General features: G+C 41.2%; 1 protein-coding gene across 1 annotated transcript in view; it reads left to right on the top strand.

Annotated features, from left to right (window-relative positions):
• Window positions 1-25,633, top strand: part of DPP6 (dipeptidyl peptidase like 6) — a 444,437-nt gene that overhangs the window by 362,717 nt on the left and 56,087 nt on the right. The window contains exons 9-12 of the mRNA XM_068404500.1: window positions 14,847-15,001; window positions 16,135-16,232; window positions 21,782-21,905; window positions 22,787-22,825. Coding sequence (XP_068260601.1) covers window positions 14,847-15,001; window positions 16,135-16,232; window positions 21,782-21,905; window positions 22,787-22,825 — 416 coding nt within the window. The remainder of the gene's footprint in view (window positions 1-14,846; window positions 15,002-16,134; window positions 16,233-21,781; window positions 21,906-22,786; window positions 22,826-25,633) is intronic.

Raw genomic sequence — 25,633 nt, 5'->3', positions numbered from 1 at the left:
AAAGGGCAAGGAGTACAACTCAACAGTTCTGGTCCTACTCAGCAGGGACAAGGGTATTTTCTTTGCAATTTGATAATGTTTGCCATCTGAACATTGTGAGGCATTTCAAAACATACGTTTTGTAGTCTGGTGGTGGGAAAGTACTTGCCAGCTTGGTATGTCCTATGGCCTGGCTGTGCCTAGTGCTAAGCAAACACCCCACAAAACCAAACCCAGTCCCCAGACTCCTGCAGGGAATGATGAGATATCGGTCAGCCGTGATCTCAACACAGCAGCACTGCTAACGTTGTGGATGTCATGGAAAAAATATACCAGTGGAAAAAGGAGCTGCTATAATGAGTCTTTTTTACGTGGGAATAGTCCTCGATACTAAGTAGGAAGTGTTTAAGGGTAGAGCAGGCTATGAAGGCTTTGGAAATGAAGATTAGTCTACGTTAGCTATTGTGAGGTGTTAGGTAGATAAAAATGGAGCCATCTCCATCCTGCCAATAAATGCAACAGATAAAGAGGGGAAAGGGGGCGGGCATTTTTTTCCAAAGCCACCCTTAATCAGCAAAAAACAGCAGACAAAATTATCTTTGGTAGATGGGGATTTGTGGGGTATGGGTTACATTTATTATCTGGTAGGTTATAAGCTTTATTATAATTTCTGGTATTTGCCTGATACATCCTAAGGAACAATACGACTTGGATCTAGTCTATGTCATTTATAACTCTGTACATGTCATTTATATGGTAATGGGGGAGTTTCCCCCTCATCCCCAGTGATTTCTGCAAAATTCTACACGCTGGTTCTCAGTATATTTAGCTTACTACATTGTAAATTAAAATGCACATTCATGATCTTTGAACAAAGCGGGCAAGGATAATTAGTAATTTGATACTGTTCTGTACAATGCAATTCAAAGTAATACTTATAATTTGCACTTAATTAATCAGGGTTTTTTTCCTTAAAATTCTTAATTGTCTTTCTATAATATTCATTTTTAATAAGTTTTTTTCCTAACAGTTTTAGGTCCAATTATGCAGACAATTTCTTTTTGCTCTTACTGCATGGCTCTGTGTGTGTGTTTATATGTACATTTCTCTATGCATTTTGGTATTTTTTTATCAGAAATTTTTATGTGCTGGTTTATGGACGGGGTTTTTGTCAGCTGAAATTAAAAAATTGAAAGTAATGGAATCGGTGTACAGCTGTGAGAAACAAGGCACAACAGGGAATACAAAACTCAAATCAATACAACAAAATAAAAAAAAAATCTGAATCTCTGGAATTCCATTGCCAGTATGAATAGTTAACCTCATATGGTATTTAATTCACTATCCAACTAAAACTCGCATTAGAAGACTCTAACTGTTGTAGCTTTAAAGTAAAACCAGCAGTTGTTGGAGACGCAAACTTTGAACTCTCCAAGGAAATTGAAATGTTCATAAATTCAAACATAAAGATGTTAGTGAATATAGACATATGTGGAGGTAGTGCCTGTGATGAGAAACGTGTCACAGGCCAGCCCTTTGCTGGGCCAGGCACTGAGTACTCTGTGCCTGACAAACCCCAGCATCCCCCTCTCGTGAGCAGGAGCTGTGTGATGCCACCTTGCCCACCCTGACAGTGGCCTTTCAAGGTGCTTGAAGGCTTTCATACCCTTCGTGCTCTGCAAATGTGGAAGGAAACACTCACAGCATCTTTCCACCCCTTTCCACCTCACTAGAAGAGAAGGTGTTTCCCTATTTTGTCTGTCCTTGTTTGGGCATGTGCTTATTGCCTTAATATGAAGCGCTTTTAAGTGGTTGTTGCAGAAATGTTCTTCACTGCAAACTGATTTATACTTTGCCAGCATTTCCCCATTGGGCATTCTGCATACACAAAATCACAGAATCACAGAATCACAGAATCACAGAATGTTAGGGATTGGAAGGGACCTCGAAAGATCATCTAGTCCAATCCCTCTGCCGGGGCAGGATTGCCTAGACCATATCACACAGGAACGCGTCCAGGCGGGTTTTGAATGTCTCCAGAGAAGGAGACTCCACAACCTCTCTGGGCAGCCTGTTCCAGTGTTCAGTCACCCTTACAGTAAAGAAGTTTTTCCTCAAATTTAAGTGGAACCTCCTGTGCTCCAGCTTGCACCCATTGCCCCTTGTCCTGTCAAGGGATGTCACTGAGAAGAGCCTGGCTCCATCCTCTTGACACTTGCCCTTTACATATTTATAAACATTAATGAGGTCACCCCTCAGTCTCCTCTTCTCTAAGCTAAAGAGACCCAGCTCCCTCAGCCTCTCCTCATAAGGGAGATGTTCCACTCCCTTAATCATCTTCGTGGCTCTGCGCTGGACTCTCTCTAGCAGTTCCCTGTCCTTCTTGAACTGAGGGGCCCAGAACTGGACACAATACTCCAGATGCGGCCTCACCAGGGCAGAGTAGAGGGGGAGGAGAACCTCTCTCGACCTGCTGACCACACCCCTTCTAATACACCCCAGGATGCCATTGGCCTTCTTGGCCACAAGGGCACACTGCTGGCTCATGGTCATCCTGTTGTCCACTAGGACCCCCAGGTCCCTTTCCCCTACGCTGGTCTCCAACAGGTCTGTCCCCAACTTGTACTGGTACATGGGGTTTATTTATTATCTCACTCATTTATGGGAGTTTCTGGGCTGTGGATGTCAGAGTTATGCAGACTTGGTGCCCTTGCGCTAGGTGCAGGGTACCATGCAACTTTCCCTCTTGTTGTAGTGCAGCTGGAGACATCACCTGTACCCAAAGCATCTGTAACTATTTTCTAGGCATTAGTGGGGTTTAGTCTGCAGTCTGCAGCTCCCTGGAGAGAGATGGGGTAATTCCAAGAGGTCCAAGGAAAGTGACTATGCAAGCTTTTGTCAGTAGATTTAGAATTACTATGCAGTAGGCCACAGCTCAAAAATATTGAAAGAAAAGTATTTCCTAACATAGAATCATAGAATCATAGAACTGTTTTGGTTGGAAAAGACCTTTAAGATCATCAAGTCCAACCAGTAACCTAACACTGCCAAGTCCACCACTAAACCATGTCCCTAAGCATCACATCTACTCGTCTTTTAAATACCTCCAGGGATGGTGACTCCACCACTTCCCTGGGCAGCCTGTTCCAATGCTTGACAGCCCTTTTGGCGAATAAATTTTTCCTGATATCCAATCTAAACGTCCCCTGGCACAACTTGAGGCCGTTTCCTCTTGTCCTATCACTTGTTACCTGGGAGAAGGAACTGATGCCCACCTCCCTACAACCTCCTTTCAGGTAGTTGTAGAGAGCGACAAGGTCTCCCCTCAGTCTCCTTTTCTCCAGACTAAACAACACCAGTTCCCTCAGCTGCTCCTCATCAGACTTGTGCTCCAGACCCTTCACCAGCTTCGGTGCCCTTTGGACTTCCTCCAGCACCTCAGTGTCTTTCTTGTAGCAAGGGGCCCAAAACTTAACACAGGATTCAAGGTGCGGCCTCACCAGTGCCGAGTACAGAGGGACGATCCCTGCCCTAGTCCTGCTGGGCACCTGGGCACACTGCTGGCTCATATTCAGCCAGCCATCGATCAACACCCCCAAGTCCTTTTCCACCAGGCAGCTTTCCAGCCACTCTTCCCCAAGCCTGTAGTGGTGTGTGGGGTTGTTGTGCCCCAAGTGCAGGGCCTGACACTGATCCTTGTTGAACCTCACACAGATGACCTCAGCCCATCGGTCCAGCTTGTCCAGATCCCTCTGCAGAGCCTTCCTACCCTCCAGCAGATCAACACTCCTGCCCAACTTGGTGTCATCTGCGAACTTACTGAGGGTGCACTCGATCCCCTGGTCCACATCATTGATAAAGATATTAAAGAGAACTGGCCCCAATACTGAGCCCTAGGGAACACCACCTGTGACCGGCTGCCAGCTGGATTTAACTCCATTCACGGCAACTCTTTGGGCCCAGCCATCCAGCCAGTTTTTTACCCAGCGAAGTATACGCCCATCCAGGACATGGGTAGCCAGTTTCTCCAGGAGAATGCTGTGGGAAATGGTGTCAAAGACTTTGTTAAAGTCAAGGTAGACAACATCCACATCTTTCCCTTATCCAGTAAGCGGGTCACCTTGTCATAGAAGGTGATCAGGTTCATCAAGCAGGACCTGCCTTTCATAAACCCGTGCTTACTGGGCCTGATTGCCTGGTTGTCCTTCCTGTACGTGCCATGTGATGGCACTCAAGGTGTTCTGCTCCATAATCTTTCCCAGCACCGAGGTCAGGCTGACAGGCCTATAGTTCCCCAGATCCTCCTTCCGGCCCTTCTTGTGGATGGGCATCACATGTGCTAACTTCCAGTCAACTGGGACCTCCCTGGTTAGCCAGGACTGCTGATAAATGATGGAAAAGGGCTTGGTGAGCACTTCTGCCAGATCCCTCAGTACTCTTGGGTGGATCCCATCTGGCCCCATATAATTCTCCTTGCCTCTCCTTTTGTTGCTAATGTATTGATACAAATGTTTTTTATTGTCTTTTACAGCAGTAGCCAGATTAAGTTCTAGTCGGGCTTTGGCCCTTCTAATTTTCTCCCTGCATAGCCTCATGACATCTTTATAATCCTACTGAGTCACCTGCCCCTTCTTCCAAAGATCATAAACTCTCCTTTTTTTTCCTGAGTTCAGGAAAAAAGTAGTAGTAGAGAAAAAAAGATATTTCAATGGGTCACATTATCCTACAGGTGTGTTTGTCTTTTCTGTGTGCTTACCTGACTCAATAGTGGAGGTCCTTCAAGACTTGCACCTAGGAAGAACAGAATTTCTGTTCAACATGCAAGTGCCACCACTCTGATAAACACAAACCACACTGATCTGGCAGTGGCATAACCATATTATATGCCATTACCTTTATTAATAATAAATGTTTCTGTTAGTTAATAAGAAAGTTTTTCTGAAATATTGCTATAAGCTAATTTGCATTCTGTTTTTATCCTGCTATCTTTTTTATTATTCCTGGGTAACTTTCTTGATCTCAGTAGTTCCTTGATTATTCAGTACTGTAAAATCAAATTCATCCTCTGAGCCATTATTGAGCTAAACCTCTCAGTTAGCCAGATCCTGAATCACTGTTCAGGTTGAAACCTCTGGGAGTATTGCCATAGTAGGGCAATATAAACTCTGAGTGGGTTTTTAATGGCTGTTCAATGACTGTAGCAGTTTAAACTGGGTAAGAAATTTGGAGCTAAACTAAATTCCATCAATGTGCTACAGTTCTCATTTTATAATGCAGGTCTGTATTTTGCAATATTAACTGACATTTATTAGCACTCACTCTAGGTGACTAGCAGGTGCTGCTCAGAGTGAATAAATCATGAAGTAATTCATGTGAAGGACAGCTTGCGCAAGTGCTGATGGAAGTCCATGGGGTTGAAGAATCAAGTTCTTTAATAGCGATGTCAGGCTGTTCAGTCTTCTCTTCTCTCATATTTCTTTATGAAACATTAAAGGAGATTGCTTTTGGGCACTTGTGTTCTTGAACTATTGCAATCGTCTAATGAATTTTTGATAGTCAAATTCAGAGGGTTTTGTGATCACTAACTTTCTTGATACATCTGTAGCTATTGAAATGGATCCCCTGTGTCAAGGTTGCCTGTCCATCTTCCTCCTATCATAAAACCCACAGATTAGTTGGGAAGAATCTGTAGCTGTTAATTTAAAGGAAAGGTGAAGTGGAAGCTACTTGAGCAGGTTTGAATAGCGTAATATTCAGCCTGTAATGAAAGCCTTGATTTGTCTCACCACAGTGCACAGATAAGCAAATTGTATTTCCAGCCATAGCAACCTGTTAAGTGGCAGGGGGGAAAAAAAGAAAGAAGAAAAAAAAAGTATTTGACTAGAAGGAGCCCTACTGCATCCAGTCAATTGGGCAACATGACTTCTGTCTTGTCTAGGTCCTTAGCAATTTAAAAGGTACGATATGACCCTGCAATGAACATTTACCCACAGCAATGAGCTGCAGTGCAAATTACTCAGAAGACTTTTGCCGGGAAGGGTTTCTACACATTTAGTGCCTCCAGCTAACAGGCTTTCATGGAGAGCTGACAACAGGTTATGGGTTTATGTTTATGCCAGGTGATGGAAAAATACATTCTTGTTATGCATGAGTGGCATACAGCGGTGTGCCACTGCAGTGAGTTTTCTAGATGCAATTGTTCTTTGGAGTGAGTGTTAGAAACAGGAATATCTGACGATATGATCTCTAACTAATTTTTCTACTTTCATAATTCAGTCCCCATTTTCATTATTACATCTGGGCGTCCTGACAGATCACAGACTTGCCTGTGTTGATGAAATGTCTGCATGTCAGTCTAGCCAGGATGGTCCAAGAGGGTTTTCCTGTGGCTGGAGCTGACTCACACCACCAAAGGAGGAAACCTGCTAATTGGTAGGAGCTACTGTGAGCATTAATCATTAATGCTTTTGAAAGCAATCAGCTAAGGCTTGCTAAGGATGGTGCGCAGGGGAGAAAAAGCCAGAAGCACAGAGAAGGGAAATTTCTGAAAATATGAGAAGGAGGATATGGAGGCAACTCAGTGTTGTTCTGTTATGTCCAAAGAGGTGTCCGTCTTCCTTTATGTTTTACAGTGCTTACTGCAAAACAGGCTTCAAAATACTGGTGTGCCCTCAGGATAGTATGGCAGTGTGTATGACATATGGTATCCTTGCTTGCCTGCCTGCTTGCTGTGGTTGGTCTGGAGGGGGTGCCAGATATCCGGGGGAGCTGCTCGCTGCTGCTGGTGGAGACACAGGGTCCATGTGAGATCCAAAGAACAGCCCCTCTCCTGGCGGCTTTTTGCACCTCAAGTGGGATTTGGACAGCTGAGTGTGCTCAGTGTGCCAGGACATGAAGATGGCCTGGAGGAGCCCCCGGCCCCTCTGTCCATTTCCAAATAGCTGAATTCTTCTCTTATTTGTGAGAATCTGCCTGTACTTCTCAGACGACATCACACACTTGTGTGCATCTGTTTTGTTAGGGGTTTTTTTTCAACAAATCCATTTTTATGAATGAGGGAGATTTTAAACATTTGTGATTTTTTAGTTATTACAGCCTGACCCTGGCCTCCTGCATGTATTCTGGTAGGAGCTGCAGGGATGTACCTGAGGATAGTATCAGGCCTGTAGTCAATATGCCAGCATTTTGAAGCCCCCAAGCACTCAGACAGCAAAGAAGGTCTGGCAGCTACTTGTCAATAACCTTGTAAACAACACCCCAATGCCCCGAGTCATATAACAACTACAGGATCTTTTACTGTTGGAAACACAACAAATTAGAAGAATCAATGGACCAGGAAAAAAAAAGCCAGAAGTATTAAACCAACAGATTTTATGTGGGCGAGATAAGTAGCTTCAGAAAGTCTCTTCTGTCTGTCATCAGCTTGATGCCATCCTAACATGTTCTCAGTCCTGCTCCTTGGAGAGAGGTGTCCTAAAGGTTGTACTCAGTGAAACAATGGTGGGTATTGCCGGTAGTTGGGACTGTGGATAAGGAGCCTGGGTTGGATTGGTCAGAATTTGGCCAGGCTGGCTGGCAGATGTGTGCACCCTGTCTCTTCTGGGCTCTGTTTGCTCTTCATCCCTGTGTCGTTCCCTCAGGGATCCTTGCCAGGTATCAGAGAGCATCCAACGGTGATACGTCTTCTGCTGATGCACAGCAGCTTGTGGTGTTACACAGAGCCACCTTCATCTCACAGAAGCAAAGGTAGACCACATCCCATTTGCCTTCAGATTTGTGGGGTTTGCCTGTACGCCAGGCTTGGGCTTGGCTCAGGCCATGCAGCAACTCTTGACAGATGTGGACATAAGATGCGACCTTGCTGACCGTGCAGAACACATGAAGAGTCCCATGGGGTTGTCCTCAGTGTCCAGCATGAACCACCACTGAAATAAGCTTCTCTCCAGGCCCTCAGCATCTGGGCACAGGGAGGCAGAAAGCACTGGCCAAGCCCTCACCCACTCTCTCAACACAATGTTCTGCAGGAGCAAGGGGCTGCAGGGCTGCGTGAGCAGAAAACGTGTTCAAGCAATTAAACCGCATGACTAAGGGGAAATTAATGACAGCCTACACCTTTCCTGTGCTTGAGGAGATGCGAATCTCCTGGCTGGGGTCCTTTCCCGGAGATGAGGGGCTACCACCTTCTCATGGCTGCCAAACACATGGGAGCTCCTCGCCTGCCTTTGTTCGGATCTACGGCTGCATAATGCTGCTGCCATCGCGTGGTGACTTTTTTGGATCAAGGATTTGATGTTTAAAACATGCTCTGTAAAGCATGTCCTCAAAAACACCATGAAAGCAAGTAATATTTTATTCTTCATAATCTTGTTGCCTGTCACTGGCAGAGGAGGCTGCGTGTTTCAAGTAGGAATGAAGGGTCGCTGAGGTGAGCATTGCAACTCATGTGTTCTTAAGGATCTCTTGGACGATGGCACGAACACCTTGAGAACAGTTGTTGTCTACATACAGGGATAGTGGGATCAGGCTGAGTCTGGAGTTTGGACTCAGCCAAAAAAAAATTTTTTTTATTTCTACAAAAGGTTGTTGAATTGTTTAGTGGCCCTGCAAAATTACTTTTTTTCCACCTGACTCAATTAGACAACTGTGAAAGAGGATTAATTGCCCTCAAATCAATAGTGCTGCAGGGCTATTGCTGACATCAGCACAAAATAATGTCAACACAGAAAAATGTAGATTGGATATAGTAATATAAAACAGTTTTATACTATTTGCATACACATAACTACTTTTACACCCATTTTATACCTATTACAATGATTTAATGGAAGTCAGTGTAGATCTACACTACAGCAACTGAGAGAAAAGTTTGCTTGCATATGTATGAAGGATGGCAGGGAGGTCTGCTAAAGCCATCCCCGAAACACACGTCAGTGAAGGCCAATATGAGCAATGTGTTTTCCCTAACCGGGTAAAAATGCTTGCAAACTATACAATAGTAATCAATTTGGACGTGTGGTTGGTGGTTTGAGATGATCTAGTAATTGATTTTAAAACAGATGGCAGCTGTCAAATAAGCATTTGTATTTATTTGATGTTTCAATGAGATCCTTTGGGGTTCACTGTATCAGAAGTCTTTGTTTTCTCTTTTCTTAGCGTCCCTTTCTGTTCTCTGATCTCTCTTCCTCTTATGTTCTTTTGATGCTTCCTACTGACAAATTATTTTGAGCTTTCTTTCCTAAGCCATAGCCTTTACGTTAGGCTTTAATTTCATTTTGTTTAAAATTCCTTTTTATTAACTGTTTTAATAAAACAGTAAAACGTTTTCAGCACACCAAATACTTAGTGACCTGAGCATGATTTACAATACATCACACAAACAAAGCCATTGATTACACTTCCTGGAACTGCTGCACTTTGCCACATCAGCAATAAATAACATAGAAGGGGAAGTTCCGCCTGTCAGACAAGATCTTCCATAATTCCTTGTATAAAAATTAAATACTCTGAAATTAATGTGTCTATTGACAGAAAACTAGATATGTTTGTGCATGTGTGTGCATGTATCTGTATCTACTCAGAGGAGAATCAAACTATTTATTTTCTGTCTTTGTCTTCTGTGGGCACAACTTTAATAATATTGTTTTGATTTCCTACTGAAGAAGAAAATGCAATGTCTGGAACAAGAAGAGAATTTTAATCGTATAAAAGAAATTGATTTATTTAATAGGTAAAACCTTCTAAGTACCTCTACCCATTACACCCTTATTTTGACCTCTTGAGATGCAGAAAGCCTCTACTTTTCTAGATGCAGTTAAAAAAACCTTTCTGCTCAGTCTCCAAGGACGCCTCCTCAGCTGTTATAAATGGAAGCTACTTTTTTGAAGTTAATGACATTGCCATCTGTATAACACGAGGGGCTTTGCCAAGGGTGGACACAGCATTCAGATCTCCAGAAGATCTCTTGTTTATCTGTAGTATGGATCTATGAGTGAGTAATTTTTCCTTGGAAGAGGAAAGGTTAATTTCTTTGTGTTCATCATATTTTTCCTGGGCCTTCTTATTAGAAGATGTTAGCAGTTAAAGATTGAAAAACTCTTAGGGCCAGTCTTGCACTGACTTGCTCACTCCTGTAGAAGGGCTTTATGTGCCACCGACAGCGGGGCTGTGTTGGTGTCATTACCACTGCGCTCCCAGCGAGGGGTGCCAATGTGGACACATGGGCACGGGCACATCTTGAGGACGGCTGTGGAGTGATGGGATCCTGCCCTGGACAGAGCAGAAGCATATGGGTGGCCAAAGGAAAGTGGCTGATCAGGGTGGTGTCTCCAGCTGTTTTCATTATACATGGGAATTGGGGTGTTGATGCTTGTAGTATGCATAGCCTCGGTGGGTAAATTACGCAGCTAATACAGCTATATGCCTCTGTTGGCTGTGATGGCTGAAAAACAAATATATTTTTTCACTTGAAAATTATTTCTTTATTCCTTTTTCTCAGTTTTTCCTCCTGACATCATATTCATTAGTTTTTTTTGGAAACGATAGAAAGGGGTTGCAATGGTACCTGTCAGAGGGTTGGTCTGTCCAGGCATCCTTGTCTTCTCGTGCACGTCTCTGTTTATGTTAACTCACACTTGCAAATTACAATTTATTTGTGGTGACTTCAGAAACTGGAAACAACCTCTAAGCTATGAATGGATATCCCAGTCAGTCATTGATGAAGGCTTCGTCCTTTCCCTAACAGCAAGCCAGAACTTTGCCACCTTCAGCAGAAAGGCATGATTCACAAATATGACTCAGGATGGACAAAGGCTGCAGAACTAGTTAGAATTTCAGAAATGCATGAAGAAACCCCCATGGCCGTGCCGTTTACATGTACTTATTAACAGAGAGGAGCTCTGACAGTTTTGAATTCTGCGCAAGCCTGAGAAGGGGATTTGTCATGGAAATGTCTGTAGAAATAACACAATGGCAGATCATGGTTCACAACATTAAAACCATCTGTGTGGATTTCCAAATTTGGTCCATACAACAGGTTTTAGCCAGAATCTGCTGGTTGCTACCCAGGTTGCAGAAGATAAAGCCCTGATGCTTTTCCCTGCATTGAAGGAAGGCAGAGGTCTGGATGCACTTCAGCGGGATTGTTCAGTGCTTAGACAGAGGTGGACATGAAAAATAAAAGTTTGATTTCTATGGCCAAAGCACTGCTGAAGATGCTATACAAGTATCAAAAGGATTATCAAGATCCACTTGTGAAGATTCTTACAGGATTGGGGTGGATATTGTCCATGGAGGAAGGGGCAAGATCATTTTTTAAAATGCCTTCCAGCCCTTTTTCCTATGATTCCTTGAGAATTTTGTTACCTAAAGTAAAATAGAAGTCTCCCATTTCATTGCTCTTGCAAGTACTGCTGGCATTAACTCAAAGTTTGAAACAAGCAGACACTTCCTTTCCATTTATACACGAGCTGGCCTACTTTTGGATAACACACCTAGTAGAAATGTCCATCCAATCTCTGATCCACTGTGCAGTCCATCTAGGGATTGCCCTTATGGTGTCATGGCCAAATGCTACATCCAAACCTGGATTCATCACATCTTGTTACTTGGCAGCTGAGAACCACAGCAAGGGACTTCTCCTTTCTGCTTCCTGACGGTGAGCAGGAAAGCATCCATTGTGAAGCATGTTCTTCTGAAGAGATGGCATTCCTGCTGAGGGCAGCCTGATTCACTCTGGATGCTGTTCAGGTCTTGATACCAAAGGCTACTACACCTATGTAATGGATTGATTGCAGCAACCTTTAATTCAGCTCGGGAGATTCCTCTCATCACACCTCTGTTATTCCCTCCAGTTTCTTTTCTCATCCAGTGGTATTGAAGTCTCTAAAATGGATATATACCCAGTTGTCACTGAATATACTCTGACCTAGGACTTCAAATGTTCTTCCTGAGGGTCTGTTAACTTAGAAGACTCTTTGTTTCACACAGCTTTGAAATGATCATTCAATTGAGTCTTATTCAGCTAGAAGAGGGATTAAAATACAGATACTGTAACATTCCTTGAGCATAAACATTTCCCTGGATTACCAGCTGGCTAATACATGTCCCCATCAAAGATTCACTACATATAAGCAAGGTCATCCAGCTGTTTCAGAGTGGTTCGATATGGAGTGTGGTAATGTGGAATAAGCACTGACTTGCCTCAGACAGTGTGCTTGAATTCAGCCACCAAGTCTGAACAGGCAGTATCACAGTCCTTTGTTCGGTTAAGGCAACTGCACACTTCATTCTCACTGTTTTTAGGGTTTTCACACCCCAGTGTGATGGCTGGCAAGCAAAGCTGTGCAGAAAGAAGCAGCACAGAGCCACCAGCAACTGACTGTGAGGAACCTCCGCAGCTCACTCACAGCATCCCTACATCATGTAGCACCCAGCGACCGCAAGCTTTGAGGAAGAGAGCAAAAGTTTTGATCAATTATCACTTTATACTCTTAGCTAGGAGGTCATGAGGTATATGTGGAGGGGGGCTTTGGTGTTTAAGGAGGACCTGGTTTCTTATATATGTGAAGTGGGTTCTGAACTGACTTTAGAAAGACCCAGGAGAATTGAATGCAAGTGATTTTCAGAGTGTGTGGTAAATGCAAGAGCAAAGAATAAAGTGTCCCCAAGAAAAAATTGTCTCTGCAAATTGCATTTTATTTGGAGCTGAAACTTTCTGGTATTAATGCATTTTGTATTTCACAAGAATGTTCTCTGGTTTGCTGAAACTAACGGATCTCTCTAATAATGGCAAGGTCCTGGCTTTGTTTCAAGGCAAAGGCTCACACAGTTAAATCTCATTAACAGAGGACCACAAAACTTGCACTAAAACCTTTCTTGGCATGTGACCTTCAGTAGAACTGCTTCATTAAGTCTGAGATCCTGGTGAAAATGTTTACTGAATAAAGTCATTCCTAATTAATGTTAAAATGTCAAGGATTCATCTGCCATCCATTTTTACTCATTATCCTTTGTGTTCTTAATTATCTCTTTAATGAGCAACCAATGTAAAAGTCAAAAGCAGCATCTTTTAAATGTACACACAACAGGTGGGACAATGTAGCAAAGCAAATTTGCCAGAGACGTGCTTTCCCATGTAATATTTGCAACTTCCTAGACATCTTTTGGAAACTTCACTTAGATGTTGCCATTAACTATTGATTAATTAATTTGTTATTTGTAGAAGGCATAACGATCGAGGGTTATTTTTCCCTTGCACCCTTTCTAACATTACCTTGAGTTTTATCTCAAGCCATGTGGCAGTCTGGATTAACAAAGGTGTTCATTTTCTCTATGATGAATATGATGGTCTGTCTATTCTCCAAGGATCACTCATCCAAGATTTTTTTAAAAGAAATAAGACAGTCTTTGGGGGGTTTCTACTCTTCAGACCAGAGAAACATTCTGGTTGGATTGAGGGGTCATCATAGCGCGGTGTATAAACATGATGGGTCTGAACGCAGAAATCCTCACTTGTTTTTGCAATGACCAGTGATAACAGCAGACGTTGGAGCTGCTTGGATTTGTGTAGCAGAACTTCAGTGATCAAGGCTTAGAAACAGTCTGCAGCCTCTTTAATTCTTATTCTCACATTAAAGTAATGGGACCTGTCTTCCTGCCCATCAATCTGTACAGCATATGCAAGTCCTTCTGCTATGGTTTAAATAGGAATGACTCATATGATACTAAGCCTCTTAATGAAAATGGATTACATTATTGCCTTTCACAGAACGGGAGGTTTAAAAAGCCAAGTTAGTGTCTTCCAAATGTCGGTAACTGGAGACACTTTGGATAAAGAGTGAATTTTATAGCTTTTCTGGGTATCTATAAGCTGTAGTCTTCTTTGCAATGAAAGATAGTAAATGATAAGAAAAAGTATTAGAAGTTCTTTGAATTTGTGTTTAATGAGAATTACATTCTGCCAGCCTTCAAAATAATTTCTTATGATGGCAATCTTGTTTTCTGCTTACATACTTGAACTCTGACATGTTTGTATTGGTAACTTTCTGAGCACCTTTTCAATAGCAACTACATCACTCAAATCACCAAAAAATCTGTAATCCCAAAATTCAGCAGTAAAAAGGATCAGTCTCTGACCCCGGCTATCTATTGAAAATCGCTTTGCAAAAGTTATTTAAAAAATGAAATAGGGATAAAAGTCAAGATGGTATCCAAGCCGCAGACTCTAGAGCCTGGTATCTTGTAAAATGTGACAAAGTTCTAACATTGCATAACCTATAGAAAATTGTTATTTTTGTTTATTCCCAACTGGCAACAGAGCTTGGGAAGACTTAAATTGTAGCTGAAGCACTTGTATCTAAGTATAAACACTGTTTGAATCCATTGATAAGCATCTGGTATGACTTTGTGAAATCTTTATGGAGGAGAAGTAAATCTCAGTCCTTTCAGTTCTCCGCTAGCCCTGAGGGAGCCTCGGTCATGTTACCATCAGGTAGGTGGGAACCCAAGCTCTGCCAGGATGTGCACGTATATATGTTCACATATCCATGTACAGGACACATAGTAGGAGTAGCAGGGCCTTTTATGCTGTCATGAATATGTGTACTAATATGAATAATTTGATGTTTTTTGAGGAAGATAATTATGCTTAATAACCTATATATTCAGAGTAATTGTTATCAGTTGTGTTCATTTGTGTATATGGCATAATTTAATGAGTATTTTTAATTGGTATTCTTGTGGCATCCTCCCTCTGCTGTGATTAGACTGGGATTTTCATATCTACACTGTTTCATTTATTGCAAACTAGTAATTTATGTCTAATAGCCTTTTTTTTCCTGTTCTCAGTTTTGTTTTTTTTTTTTAATTAGAGGAGATCTTGAAGACTCATATTGCTCATTGGTGGTCTCCTGATGGCACCAGGTTAGCATATGCAACAATTAATGCCTCCAGAGTCCCCACCATGGAGATCCCGGTATACACTGGCAGCTTTTACCCAACTGTTAAAACGTATCATTATCCAAAGGTAAGGGAAAATAAAATAGTTCTGTTGTTCTAGCAAAAAAAAATTATTTTTTTTCCAGTGGGCTCAGACAGGAGACTGTATAATAGTGCACATTCATAAGCAATGAAAATAAACAGATCTAAGGGAAGATCAGCTGTTCCCCAGGGAACGTGGTCTTCATTACTCTTTAGTTGCATTTGTAAAATTGCAATTTTCTGATTCGAGTATTAGTCATTCGAAGTAGAATGAAAATAAAATTTAAAAATTCTTGCTTTGTACTCACACAATAGCACTTGTGCTTCCATGCTAGCATGGAGTTGTTGGTATCTGAGAGTTTGGAAGCCAGCATTTCTACATTTAGATACATTTTCTTTTATACAGGAGGAAAATGTAGTATTTAGGCTCCCTTAGAATATCCAGGATAGCCTAAAGTCAGAGGAGAGAGTCTGGGTTTGGAGACATGTTGTGCCTGAGCATTACAAAGAACACAGTGAAAGCCAGAAAAGACTTAAGAGCAAATTTCTCCTTGACTGCAGAGACCTGTACAGCAGTCCTGCAGCGGGTACACAGCACGGGCACAGCTCACTACCGGTATTGATACACTGCCGCTGTTATTGCTGTAATTTTCTACTATAAGACAGTACAGAAGTGTACTGTGCTGCAGTCGTTTCTTCTGGGTGTCTTGCTTCATGCACTGATTACCTAAGAGCTGACATGTTGGTCCAAATTGAACGGTAATTTAACAGGAGAGTTATCCATGTATATGCAGGTTTTGTGGAAAGTAAGAGTGATTCAGCAGGGGATGCCCTTTCCTACAATGGAAAATGAACCAGTATTTTACTATGTCTACCATCATCCTGTTAGACAACCTTTTATCAAAAGATACAAAAAATAGCAATATTTCTAGTAACATCTCTTACCACGGCTAGAGGTGTCCTAAGTAAAATTACCCCTTGGTTGTGCCTACCAACCTCTCCAGACCCCTGTGCCACATCACTACAGTTGCAGTTCTCCTGTGAGTGACCGCAGCAGTGCAGTCCTTATCCTCACACAATGGGAGTGCATTTTATAATCCATGGGGATTATAAAATGATAAATCAAAACCATTCTGTGTTGCATAAGATATGGTAATTTATTCTTATTTTAAAATCCAGGCTGGCATGGAAAATCCAACTATTTCTTTGCACGTGATTGGTCTGAACGGACCTACACATGACCTGGAAATGACTCCCCCAGATGATCAGAGAATGAGGTAGGTGCTTTCTTGCCTGGGATGCTGGACCCCATTTCTCTCATGGTTTTAAATCTGACCCTGACTTTTTTCAAGATCATTTTACAGTGCCTTGCTCTGCCACTTTTAAAGATTTTGTGTAAATCTGCTAAATTTTTTCAAACTGTTCTTCTTCTTACGTGTATTTTTATAGAACATTATTATTTTTTATTTGAAATTGCGGTGACCCAGACTAACTTCAGAGTAGGGTTATTTTTAGAGAACTTGGCAAAATGTCCTCAAATCCATAAGAACACATTCATTTCACATGTAATCACAGGCATTGTAAAGGGGATATTGTCTGCAGCCTTTATGAAATGCCATGAAGCAGAAACAGGGCAGCCCTATAACACAGCAAACACGAGCTCACTGCTTCATGACATGAACACAGGAATGAAACCGGGTGGACATTCTGCAAATACATTGCCTAGTCTTCATTAAAAATAAAAAGGAAAGCTCTCTGCTGTTTTTAGGGCAAGCGTGTTTTAGAAGTCGGCCTGCAATTCAGCCAACTACTTAGACACCCGTTTCTAATTAAGTGCGTGCTTAAGTCTGCATTCAGCAAGAGTTTAAAAGTTTGGCTTGGACTTTGACTTGTGGTCAAAGCTTGAACTACATTCATGGGTCTGCAAACAATTGAAAGGAAGATCACGTTATTCAGGAGAGAAACAGCTTTAGATAATTCATGGCACTCCTCCTTGCAAAGCTCTGAGATTAGGATCCAAATCCAGATTTCAGTAACTTTGATTTAAACTTGAAATAGCTTTATAGCAGGCCAAGAGAAATCAGACTCTGCTTCTAAATCTAAAGTATCTTTAGGGACCCCTCCAAATGTAATGCTGCAAGATTATCTTTCCCAGGCACAGCACTTGTGTAAGAGAATTGGGAGAGAACAAGTACCCTCCAGTACCTGAAGGGGGCCTACAGGAAAGCTGAAGAGGGACTTTTTACAAGGGCATGTAGTGATAGGACGAGGGTGACAGTTATAAACTGAAAGAGGGTAGATTTAGATAAGATCTTAGGAAGAAATTCTTTCCTGTGAGCGTGGTGAGACAGTGGCACAGGTTGCCCAGAGAAGCTGTGGCTGCCCCCTCCCTGGCAGTGTTCAAGGCCAGGTTGGATGGGGCTTTGAGCAACCTGGTCTAGTGGAAAGGTGTCCCTGCCCATGACAGGGGGGGTTGGAACTAGATGATCTCTATGTGATTCTATGATTCTATGAAATATATAAGGCTTGTGAATAGCCTATGTAGTCATCTGATGAGAGGATACTAAACCAGTGAGATTGTTTACAGTGGGAGTTTCCTTCTTTGCTAGGAAAGTTAGTGTCAGCCTCAGAACACGTTTTCACTGAATAACTCTAAAATACTCCAAATCCATTTACACAAGAAAAGAGGTATTACCTGTGACCAAACCAAATGGGCATAACTGCACTTGCCTTTTAAAAAAACAACTTCAGATCTGTATACAACAGGCAGCAATTCAGGATCACAGTATCCCCATCACAGTATCAGGACTGCGGCTACTGGACAACATCATTTTTCTGTTGCTAGCAAACTCTGTGAACAGAGAGGCTCAGAAACATTTTAATTACAGTAATAACTTCAGACTGCAGGATCAAAGTGTTGTTAATAAATTTGTCCTATATGGTTATGGGTGGCTGTGATTTATTTGGTTGCAATCAATATTGTAAAATGATGCAAAATATATCATAATTAATTAGTCTCTGTATATTTCATCAAAACAATGGTGATTTCTATCCCTAGGACATGATATAAGTAGGGCTGCTAGAGCAATAGGGGTGCATTTTTATTATGCATATGTTTTCTGAAATGAGAGAATTAGTGTAATAACATTTCATTAAAAAAGACAAGAGGGATGTACCATACAGTTAGTTACAGAAGGGAGTTTCAAAGAAGCAGGGGAAGCTGGTGATAAGGATCTTCAAGCAGAGCAGTCCTATCTGAAGCATTTCAATGTGCTCAGTCTGTTCACGCAGATGATATATGGACAGAGCTGTGCTTCTTGGTGTTCTTTTTATCTGGAGCAAAGTGTTTTAGTACAATTAATAAAGCTGAGAATAAAGTGGAGATATGCCAGGGTCTTTTTTCTTTCAGAATTAAAGGAAGTCAGAAATTTTCCACAGAATTGGGATATTTTTCAGTTAAAAAAAAAAAAAAAAGCATAGCTGATGATGGGAAAGCATATTTTGGGGAATAATATACAATTTTGATAATTTTTGCTTTTAAAAAATCTTTCATTCTGAGCATTTTTTGCCAAATTTTCTCCAATGCCATGCTTTTCTGTGAGAAAAAGAAAGTGAAGGGACAGGGTGGAAATTGCAGGGGGAAAAAAGTATTATAACATTTAATGCCTGACAGGCATTTTTATTTTGGTGAAAACCATTTGACCCCACGAGTTACATCAGCAGGTGGTCAGAACTGGACTATGATCCAACTTATTTCTCACTTCATATTTGCATCCCAGGTGGCAAATTAAATAAAGATTTTATCTTCCCTGACTGCAGACATCATCACTGATCCTTGCGGAGGTCATGAACAAATAAATAATGGAGAAACTCAGACAACTCAAGACTGGATCAGAGGCAGGAGCCGGCTGTGCCCCAGGGACCATGGGCTGGTCTGCTGCCTCTCACTTGGCCACATAATATATAATTTTTTGTTCTTTGTGGTGTTTATAGCTTTATCACTGTTATCATACTTTAAGTATTTGTATTTTAGATTCATACCTCCAAAAAGCAGCCAAGTAAAGTTAGGGTATGAATAAGGATGCTGCACAATAAGGAGTCTCAGACAATTGCAAACCCAACCACCAACGTCTTCACTGGGATGGAGAAATACATTTCAAAGCTCAGAACAGCTGCACCCTTCCTGAAGGGGCTCAGACGAGTTGTCCTTTTCCTTTGGTAGGGTGTAATCTGCTCTGAAGTGGATGTCTACAAAGGAAGTGATTGGGTACCTGCTGGTCTAGATTTTGCTGTGGGAAGAAATAGGTTCTCCTTAAATCAACTCCGTATAAAATCTGGGACAGGTCAGGCTAAGAGGGCTTGGGAAATGCACTAGCTCCCCGTTTTTCTCCACTGGCTATTCAACCAGAGCTTCAGATGTTTAAAATTAACTGAGATCATAGAATCATAGAATCATTTTGGTTGGAAAGGACCTTTAAGATCATCAAGTTCAACTGTAAACCTAACACTGCCAAGTCCACCACTAAACCATGTCCCTAAGCATTAATCACACCTTATTGTCTCATTTTCCTCTGCAAAATGGGAAACATAAAACTTGGTTGTCCTACAGAAGAGATGTGAAGTGAAGCAAATTAAAGGCTCAGCGCTACTCTGAGACTAGAATATTAGCTATACAAGTGTCTGCAGTTGTCTGCTGGCTGGGGTGTCTGTGGGCTTGATGTCTGCGAGGGGCTTCAGAGAGAAATTGAGCCTCCATGCCCATCTCCAGGGTGGCAGGGAAGATAATGTTTGACCTAAAATAATAATTAAAAGTTCCTGAGAAAGAACTGTAGCTCCTGTGTTCAATCAGTGAGAGAGATGTAAAAACTGAATATATGTCCTTCAAACTTTAAATTGGATTTATGGAAAAAATGCTCCAAGCCACAATATGTACTAAATTCACATTCCTTTTCTGGGGAGACTGAATCTGCTCAGTTAATTTTGGAGAGAGAGAAAAGATGGTTATACAATTTAATTTTGCTTTGTTTTTTTTTTCTTTCCTCTTAGGGCCTATGCTGTTTCTGATAAAGACTAAAATCACAATTTTGTTTCAGGCACGAATTTTCAGACTGCTGTTGTCTCACCTGGAAGTATCCTTCCTTCCAGTGCAATGGATGCAACTGTTGAGGTCTTATTATTTTTCCCCAGCCGAATTCAGGCACTAAATACTACTGAAAACTACAACATCAATTTTCAACTTGTTATTTTGCTAGACAAACGGGCCTTTGTTGCCTTTGCCCTTTCTCTTCGGTATATGCAGGACCGCTTGCCAGAACACAAAGTACTCTCCAGTGACACAGCACATTAATCCAATGAGGGCAACCATTCCTTATACATATTTTATAACAAACAAATGAACTAATAAATTTTGTATAGACTGTATGCTGTGAAAAGTCATAATAATTTAAGGATGTCTTATGCCCACGTAGTCCAGCAGTACATGGAATATGAGGAAAAACTTGAATATGAAGGAAACATACTCATGCTCGTCTACCCACAATTTCATTTTAGTTAATTAATACCTTCTATAGACATACTAATGTAAATGGCGTATTGATATAACCTGTGTAAGTATTAGCAGATATCATCTTTTAAATTGGCATAGGTGCTTCAACAGCAGAAAAAAAACATTGAATATGAGGAAAAACTTCTTTACTTTGAGGGCGACAGAGCACTGGAACAGGCTGCCCAGGGCGGCTGTGGAGTCTCCTTCTCTGGAGATACTCAAAACCCATCTGGACACGACTCTGTGCAACATGCTCTAGGGTAACCTGCTTTGGCAGGGGGTTGGACTGGATGATTTCCAGTGGTCCCTTCCAACCCCAACCATTCTGTGATTCTGTGATTCTGTATTATAACATCACTGGCTTTATCAGCTCAGCCAGTTTTACCCTACAGATGAAGTGGTGAAGCCCTGAATTGCTGCAGAGGTGGACATCTGTGAGTACCACTGCAGACTGGCTCTGAGAAGTCGACCATTGGTGTATTTATCTGTGATCCTGTATTTTGCAGCCCAGCCCAACCAAGGTGGTTCACTATTTGCTCACTATTGCACAAGCTTTTTCCTATGTTTCCTAGGCCAAGATACTGATTACAGAACTGCGCCGCCCTCACTGGTGATTTACTCCAAGTATTATCACAACCTGAGTATGTCCAGCAATAGAGGATGGTACAGGGAGTGTGGGACGGCGGTTTTGCCAATGCAAACTGTCACATCTCTGCTGACGTCTTTATGGCAACCAGCTGCATCTGCTTTTCAGAAACCCTGTCTCTCTCTAAACTATATCCTTCTTGCTGTTTTCCTTTTAATGCAACACTCGTGGATATTTTGGTGTGTAGCAGGCATATTTAGAGGCCATTAACTCCTCATAAGCAAAAAGAACCCAGCCATTGGCAGTGATGGGTCTGAGTCAGCCAGTTAGTGTGCTCTGAATGGAAATTGTTTGCAATTTCTTTTCCACCTGTGCATAAATTTGTAGCTCCAGGCGTTTCAGTCCTTCTTGAGAAACTGAATAGCTTGAAAGATACTTTATCTCTGCATTCGTCTCTTTTTTGAAAATGACTTTCGGAAGTGGCAGATAAAACACCTGCACAGCCCTGAAAATGTCATTTTTAGGGGTTGAAATCCATACATAAGGCAGCCTAGAGACATCAAGATGCAGCGTTCTTAATAACCAGAGATCTCTCCTGGACCATTTGCCTGCAGCAGCCTCTGACTGCTCTGCCGTGTGGCAATTCATTAGGATGTCAGTATTGTGATTTGAGTTATGTGTGTCTGCCTTTGCAGGGACTACTACATAACCATGGTGAAATGGGCCACCAGCACCAAGGTGGCAGTAAACTGGCTGAACAGGGCCCAGAACGTGTCTATCCTGACTCTGTGTGACGCCACCACAGGAGTCTGCACGAAGGTAGGAGAGATGAGCCAAATGGTTGTTCGCCATCGGGTTTCATAACCCACACGAGCAGAAAGTGTTTCGGTTATCTTACGTGGTGACAAGTCAGCTGGCACGCATTTATTTAGGCAGACACAGAATATAAACAATGTTTGAAATATTTACTTTTTTTTTTTAAAACCTTCTAAAAAGCCAGGAACGGTATGTCCCTGCGCACACTCTGTGTGTGTGCATGTGTGTGTGAGTGGTTATTTGTCTTGAAATAAGTGTATACGTGCACAAGCACACACACATCAACAGTGTGTAACCTGAATATCTTTGCAACATTCTAGCTTAATGCCATTATATACATTTACTGGCATTAAAAATGGCTCATGCTCGTCTACCCACAATTTTGTTTCAGTTAATTAATACCTTCTATAGACGTACTAATGTAAATGTCATATTGATATAACCTGTGTAAGTATTAGCAGATACCATCTTTTAAACTGGCATAGGTGTTTCCCCAGCAGAAAAGTGCCCTGATATATCTATCCCTTGAAAAAATGATGCAATACTGTGCATAGAGCACAGCACAGAATCTTTTCTTGACAACTTTTATTTCAACCTTTATCTGCTTCTTAACAAGCTTTATTTCTTTGGGGAATAATATGTCTTGTGGATTTTTGTGTTTTGTCTATATGAGTAAAATGCTTTCTTGAATGAGTGCATGTTTATTCATCAGAGAGGAAAGACAAGGGTTAGCAGTCACTCAATTGTACTCCTGAAGCACATATTTAAGCAGTTTCATTGTGCTTTTGCACAACTTTTCAGATTCAATACAACTACTTCCTGCACTGATAAGTAAAATGTAATACACGTGAAGTGCTGTACTTAATGATCGTGTTTTGTTTTAGAAACATGAAGATGAAAGTGAAGGCTGGCTGCACAGACAGGTAATAGTAATCTCTTTGCGGTCAAGTTTTTCGTAGGTTTTTCTCTTTCTTTAAGAGTAAAAGTGATTTCCAGACCTGAGAAAGATACTTGGAAGATGGTATGTTTTGTATTATAGAAAACACTTTCCCAGTAATAAACAAGTTCTTATTGAAGATGCCATCTTCTCTGTTAGGTCCCACAGTTCGTAGCCTGTGATTTACTTGGATTTAAAAGAGACGAAAAGCTGATGCTGGTAGAAATTCACCCACTGAGTGTCTGTGTGAGACCTGTCAGCCTCGGAGGTGGACCTTCACACCGTATGTTGAGACTGATGATGATTTTAAGCAGTATGGTGGTTGTTTTCTTGTCTTCCAGACAGGACAGAAGTCCACTGTTGAAAACAGGAGATCAAAGGTCATTTTATTAAAAGTGCCTATGTCCATTTAGAGACAAAATCACACAGATCGGACTTTTAAGTAATTTAAGCTAAATTTGACTAAATTATTTATGTTACTCTGCAGCTATTTGCACATGTAAGAAAGGTGAAAAATAAAATTAAAGTGTCGATGGGGCAATTAAAACAGTGAGAGCTTACACAGAGCACAGAATGGGGAGAAACTACCTCATGCAGCTTAATATCCTGTTTTAACAGACAACTATGTCACATAGTTCTTATGACACTGTATCTTGTGCGTAATACTATGATATTGTATAGCTATATACTCCCATCATCCAAATGAAATAAAACAAAGATGAAAATAAACCTTGGGAAAAAAAATAGAAACAGAAAATAGGATAGAAAATTTAAAACCCCAAGGATTTTTGATTTATGGGATTTTTCTTTTTTTTTAATTCTTTTTTTTTTTTTTTCAGAAAAGGGCTTTTTTTTCAACATATGTCTATATAAAACCTCTAGATTTCCAGCATGTAAATCTCTGGAAGATCATTTATAACACTTCCCCAGCAGTCAGTCTGTGAAGTGACCTCAGATTTGATTAAGCTGTTCTTTAGAGAGAAGCTGCTGTTACCAATTCAGCCACAACACTGAACTGTTTTTCATGGGACGTGTGAACACCAGACAGGGAGCAGCATGTCAGATAAAGATCTTGTACTATATTTTTCCAAGTCCAGATTTAAAACATCTCACATTTTTGGCACAGCTTGTTCAGAGGATCCAAGAACCTATAGAAACTGCAGTACATCAGTTCACAGCAAGAACAATGATCTCCTCTGTTCCAATGGCTGTCCTACAGCAACAGGCTGTGTCTGATCCAGATCAAAAATGATTTTACAGAGGAAATAGGCTTTGTGCTCCAAGCATTTCAAATGATCTTTTGCTGGTATACTCAGGTATAGAGTAAAAATGCTGCTGAATTATTCTTTACATTCGTAAGGACAGTGTTGGCTTGAGCAGAAAACAAAAGCTTCAAAGACAAGCCAAGTCAAGACAAAATTAAATTCTCCATATTTTGTATCTTTAAAAAAAAAGTACTTCACAGGATTCATTTATTTTATAAATACAATCATAGTTTTAATCCTTTCACTGCTATTTACTGGGACCTCCATTAACGTAGTGTAGTAGAACTTGTGTTTTGACACTGCTGTTGTTCTTTAGTCATTTACCACTACACAGACAGTCATTAAAAGATGGTGTTTTGTCCTGAATAACTGTAGGAAATGATCTGTCAGTCTCTAACAAACAGGCCTGCTTCAGGGAAATATAGTTTGCTTTACTGCATCTCCAAATATCATATACTTAGTTTAAGGTTAGAGAAGGATGTTCATTACAGCCGAATGAGTCAGATGTCTCAGTACTAAAGTAAGATAACATTTGCTGTGGACTTTGGAGACATTTGATGTACTCTTCAAAAGCTTTTGTAAGAGTCTGAAGAATTACAGAGCTCTTTCACCTGTATTTCTGACAACAAAATTACTTAAAAATCTAGTTTTGACTGAATGTATGATTACTAGGATGATTGTATTGTCTATATTTACCTTTTACTCTACGACACATTAACCTAGATAACTGGAAAGTTATTTTCATGCCATGTGTGTCTGACTATGAGAATGATGTGCAAATGTTAAATGCTAGTGCGAGTCCCCTAACCTCTTTAAGGAGGAGATGAATTGCACATTAGGCAGCTACTGAAGGAGCTCAGGAGTGTGACTCAGCTCAGTGTGACTCCTTATTGAGACACTTTAATATAGGTATATGCATATAAGCCAGGTGCCCAGTTCCCCTCTGTGGAAAGCCAGTATGGTGAGCAGTGTAGTCACACAGTCAATGGACCTTGAGCATGATTCATCCCACCCTGAAGAAGATACCCACTGCCTGGTTGGCCAGCTTGTTCTGTATGCTCCATTGACCACACCTCCTTTTGAGAAGTACCCCAATTTTAAATCAGTAGGACTGAGGAATCTAACTGCTTGACTCATTCTTTAAAATACTGCTTCAAAGTACTCTATAAACCTGGTTTGAAAAGCATACAGGAGCTTTACCTTTTTCTTGGGACTTTAAGTGCATCTGGTCTTCCTGGAATAGGGTAAACTTCACAGTAGGCTGGGAGCAGGAGACAAGGAGGAAAAAACATCAGTAACATCAGTATCAGAAGATACTCACCAGGGACATGAGGGAGTCTCCAAGGATGGCAAGGTTGACTTTTTCAGCTATCTGAAATACTGAGAGTTCTGAGATAGGGCATACGACCCATGAATTTGAATTTTGTTCTTGTTGTAGTAGTTTGGTAACTCAGTGACATTTAATAGTCTCTGTATGGAAGATCATAGTGAATGATCTCATGTTCCCTTCTGCGCTTAAGTTCATGAAT

Source organism: Nyctibius grandis, chromosome 7 (genome assembly GCF_013368605.1).
Source record: "Nyctibius grandis isolate bNycGra1 chromosome 7, bNycGra1.pri, whole genome shotgun sequence".
Classification (NCBI taxonomy): Eukaryota; Metazoa; Chordata; class Aves; order Nyctibiiformes; family Nyctibiidae; genus Nyctibius; species Nyctibius grandis.
This window is presented reverse-complemented; position numbering and strand designations above follow the sequence as displayed.